Source organism: Botryllus schlosseri, chromosome 2 (assembly GCF_051294905.1).
Source record: "Botryllus schlosseri isolate E-star chromosome 2, Bs_hap1, whole genome shotgun sequence".
Classification (NCBI taxonomy): Eukaryota; Metazoa; Chordata; class Ascidiacea; order Stolidobranchia; family Styelidae; genus Botryllus; species Botryllus schlosseri.
The window spans coordinates 35,643,139-35,647,681 of NC_137237.1; the positions used below are offsets into that span (position 1 = coordinate 35,643,139).

At 42.1% G+C, this 4,543-nt stretch overlaps 1 protein-coding gene across 1 annotated transcript; it reads left to right on the forward strand.

The window, feature by feature from the left end:
- Positions 1-401: 401 nt before the first annotated feature.
- Positions 402-3,692, forward strand: LOC145458601 (uncharacterized). The gene is made up of 3 exons (XM_080337021.1): positions 402-1,046; positions 1,105-1,181; positions 1,566-3,692. The coding sequence occupies exons 1-3, from the start codon at positions 1,024-1,026 to the stop codon at positions 2,456-2,458; spliced, it is 993 nt and encodes a 330-aa protein (XP_080193147.1). The 5' UTR covers positions 402-1,023; the 3' UTR covers positions 2,459-3,692.
- The last annotated feature ends 851 nt before the right edge of the window (positions 3,693-4,543 follow it).

Consider the following 4,543-nt stretch of genomic DNA (forward strand, 5'->3'; position numbering starts at 1 on the left):
TGCTTGTATTAGAACAGAAGATATTTGAGATACGCAACGCTTGCCGAGGTCCCATTGCAAGGTTTAGTGTGCAGAAGACAGGATCCCGACACCTGATAGAGCGCCACTCATTGAATCCAGTGCCGCGTCGGAATAACAGGTATGATTTGGGCAAAGCATCATCGTCTTTTCAGATATATTGCTGGAGTTAGGTATACGTAGGAGTCGCGTTTCTATCAATATATTGAAACCGAATATCTCCAAACGAACGCTTTCGATCGATTCCCCTGTAGCGCTTTCGACGGGTGAACTACATACCTATAGATGACTGTATGCTCTCCAATGAATGTTTCATGCGAATTGATCAAGCTGAAGGACGTAATAGTGGATTGCAGATGCCGCATTACCAGCGAGCGGCCCGAGGGCGAAGATATCGTGCGTTTCGTTATAGTTAGGTAGAATATCGCGATGAATTGCCTTCTAACCAGAACGTATAATGCCTGAGAAAAGAAATGTATAATTATCATGCACGCGTGATATATCTATTGTTGCTATTTTATTAGGTTGCAGAATTGACAGTAGTAACAAAATTTGTAGTTGATTTCAACCGTTCATATTGAGCCTTTTCATATTGAAACGTAGCTATGGTATAACCGGTACATTGTATTCAGCATCACATCACAGACTGATGGTTTTCGTCTTTTATAGCTGACAAAACGGAATCTAGCTTTGCACATTCGAATCGAACAATCATGTTCATCGCTTTGATTACTGAGTAGCCTAAGCACTGAAATCCTTCCCGTGGCTTCTAGCATACGTAAACTGATTCATGGATTTTATCGTGAAAGCGAAATAGGATCACTCAATAACCTTAAGTCGGAGTTGATATGTTCTGTTACGGATTTAGCAGCAATACTTTTACTGCTAGCTTCCAGTCAGATATCATTTGGACCAAGATTACTGCATAGGCCAAACTGTAGCCGTGATTCCAGACAATTTGAAATCGCCTGATCCTGCAAACAGTTTCGTGTAAGATTCGGAAGTATGCGAATCCGCTCTATATGCAGGTAAATTAAACGTTACTTTTGTTCTTGTTTCATTATGCAACAAAGATATTGTTTTTAGACAACCGCCCGCAACTTCTTATCGCAAAAAGTTCGTTGACTTCCGCATTTCTGATGATTTTCGATATGCGATAGTCGGTAAGTCTACCAATTTTGATTGCACTCTCGGACTCACTTGGGAAATTTGATTGGTTAATTTATTGATCGACATTTGATCACGTTATCGAATCTGACTATCGGCTGCTATGTGAACAAAGTTACGGTCGCAACCGCTTCGATGCAAAGTCTTGATCATTTCAATTTTCAAGTGCCCTTTGAGGATTGGCAACTCGAGTTCCATAGCAGAGTACATCTCTTTTTTAACAGCATATGTCATAGTACAACTAATAAGTATAATAAATTCGACTTCTGCAACTTCTTTAAAATACCATGTTAAAATCGAATCCAAATCTGGTAAAAATCTTCAATCTCGCATTTTACACGCCCGACATTAATGCGCACTGTTATTTTCATACAATAAAGATTATCTTGACGAAAAAAGAAAGATAAAATATGATGATCCTCTACTGCCAAAAGATACCCACGCGTACGCACGCTATTTGGATGAAACAATCATCGATTTGGTGACCGCCGTTTATCTCGGAGAGGAGAATAAGGACGGGATATTGAACCAATTACGGATAGCTTTGACGCCGCTATTGGCGTCGGCAGATGTCGTAGCATCATGGGGAAAGGTCCTAGATGGTTCGAGGCATGCTCTCGCCGCTATTTTAATGTACACGATCGCCGCGGACCAGTATTTGCACGAAAAACACGACGCGAAGCCGGCGGTCGAGTGGATATGGTCGCGCACACAGGAGGCTATATCGTGTGCACTCAGGTTGCACCGATGCAAGTCAGTTCTGAACGACTACGTGTTAGATTACATCATGATCATCTTCGACGCAATGCACGACATTCCCATGTCATACCGAAAGACCATCGCGATGTGCGAGTTCAATCAGTTAATTTTCGAGTTGACCGAGGCAGCGAAAAAGTTTGGACGATGCCGCATATGCGCCGAGAAGGGGATTTCATATCGCTGTTCACATTTCTCGTCAGACTTGATGCCGTCATATCTATCTGCTAACGTTGATGTCGCCGTGGCGTCGCTGTACCATTTTCTACCACACTACGCAGAAACCGTTTTATACGGCGTCCTGTCCGATGCAAAGGAAGCTAAAGATCATGTTTACGAAACAAGCAGACGCGAAGTGATTGACTATGCGGAAGCCGTTCGGGACCAAATGCCTTTGTTCGGACATAGCAAAAATGTGTTGCTCATCGCTCGAATTTCTACCTGGATGACGTTTGCTTATTTATTGTGCGTGCTGGTTATCGTCTTTTGCATGTGCTATTCAATATTTACCAGGTGAATGGCGATAATCTAGCACGCGGATAACAACAGTGGGCCCATTTGTAGAAGTATGACAAGATAATGTGATGGTAGGGAGTCCGGTTTCTTGATCGGCAGGCCGAGTCGTGGATTCATTCCAAGGCCGGGTCAGACCCATGACCTGACCAATAACACTGGTGTATGTAGCTTCCCCTTTTGTCGCTGATCATTCTCGGGCAACATGAGGGGGTGGTGCAAGACTTTACATGGCTATATCTGTACTTTCCTTGTCCAGCGGCATATGCACATCACTCACTCATGGTATGCATTGCATACGCACAGATCATGTGTATGTATATCATGAGTGGATGTTTATGCCGCAAAAACATCAAAGATAAAAATATACAACGTCCTACTTCATCTCCAAGGCCCGAGATCAGCCGAAATTATATGATGTAAATCCTGTTTCAGATTTCATATCCAAATCGTAATCCAGAATTCATTCGAAACATGTCCGAGTCCACGCAACGGTTGAACTTTATTCATGCCCGAGCTGAATTTCATAATCGGCTCAAATGATAACAAGAGAGATCGTTTCAGGTTAGCCCAGTTGCCTGGTTGCCACAGCGGATCAGTGCTCAGCGATCAGCGTCGGGCAACTGAAGTTTTTTTATGTGGCATTCCTTCCCCAAAGCTTACCAAGTAACCGGGCTTGGGGCCGGAAAGTTAGCCTGGATCTGACTGCCGACCTCTCATTTCCGATGTATTGGTGTAACCATTGTGCTACTGCTTCTGTGACTTTATTATACGTTGTAAACTCAAATCTCTCCGAAATCTTCGCATCGGAATTTTTCGAAGTCAAACCCACCTTTATAGGCTTAAGGTGGATAAATGGGAAGCTGTTGATAGGTATTTACTGCCAATTTGTACCTCCCTCACAAATTTACCGACTCGAAAGTCACGCTTTATACATAAAACAACCGGACCCCTCCCATTACTATAGTCTCAGCATTCACACGTCAATAGTGCGTCAACTATAGGTGTACGGAAAATATGCTCAAACTCTATTTCCTGATATTCTGTGAAACCATCAATGTCAAATGTCAATGGCGGACCAATTTATAGGCGAATGTATGGCACATTTTCTCGGAGGACCGACGGCAGCTACCGGATGTTAAAAGCCATCGGTTTATTGCAAACCAGACGTACACGATATTGCGATTACCTGTCATATATTGTGAGTTGGATGGAATATTAAACTGTGACTGCAAAAATTTCTATGGTTTATTTAGTGTATTGGACATGCAAACAGTTACATCCTCACGGAAAAGTAGTGTTTCAAATTAGTGACGTCAGGGGTTCGTTTTCACAGCGAGATAGTGTACTGTTGATGAGTCCGGCTTCTTGATCGGTAAGTCGTCGGCTCGATCACCGGCCAGTTCAGACCCAAGACTCAAAAACTGGTATCCGCAGCTATCCTGCTAAGCGCTCAGCTTCCACAATTAGCAGGGGGAGAAAAAACGTGGGTGCTAGGTGACCTTACGGTAGGGTTGCCATACGTCCGGAATTTCCCGGACATATCCGGAATTTCACTGTTAAAACTGCGTCCGGGAGGAATTTCTGAAATATGCCTAAATGTCCGGAATTTTGAAGTAAGCTCATAATTTTTTCCTGAATCAACATAAACAATATTATACAATATTATTTTTGAGCAGATGTATACGCTACATGGAATTTACGGTGAGCACAACTATAATAAATAAACAAAGAATCGGTCACCGTAAATACCATTTTATTCAAATCCAAATTTTTCAACGGCAATAACTCCGCTTCCACTGGTTGGAATTGAACCAAATTTGGTGAGCATCGTTTCTATAGACAGCCTAACACTTTCATGGGGTGAACAAAAAATTTTCAAATTTTTCATTATTTATTTCTATATAATAAATATAAACTTTCTTCTCCTGTAGCGAAGCGTTTACTGGCTGGAATTGAACCAAATTTTGTGTCTAGGCTTAAATTAGGTACCCTAACAATTTTATCAAGTAGCCAGTACGATTTGAGAAAACAAAAGTCATTTTTGAAGAGCCCAATTCTGCAGCTTTGTATCAGCCAAAGAACCATT

Bases quoted from the DNA above. Each gene is read 5' to 3' on its own strand.
- LOC145458601 (XM_080337021.1), top strand. From the start codon at position 1,024: ATGCGAATCCGCTCTATATGCAG. The intron at 1,047-1,104 runs GTAAATTAAACG...TATTGTTTTTAG, and splicing joins CGAATCCGCTCTATATGCAG to ACAACCGCCCGCAACTTCTT. The intron at 1,182-1,565 runs GTAAGTCTACCA...CATACAATAAAG, and splicing joins TTTTCGATATGCGATAGTCG to ATTATCTTGACGAAAAAAGA.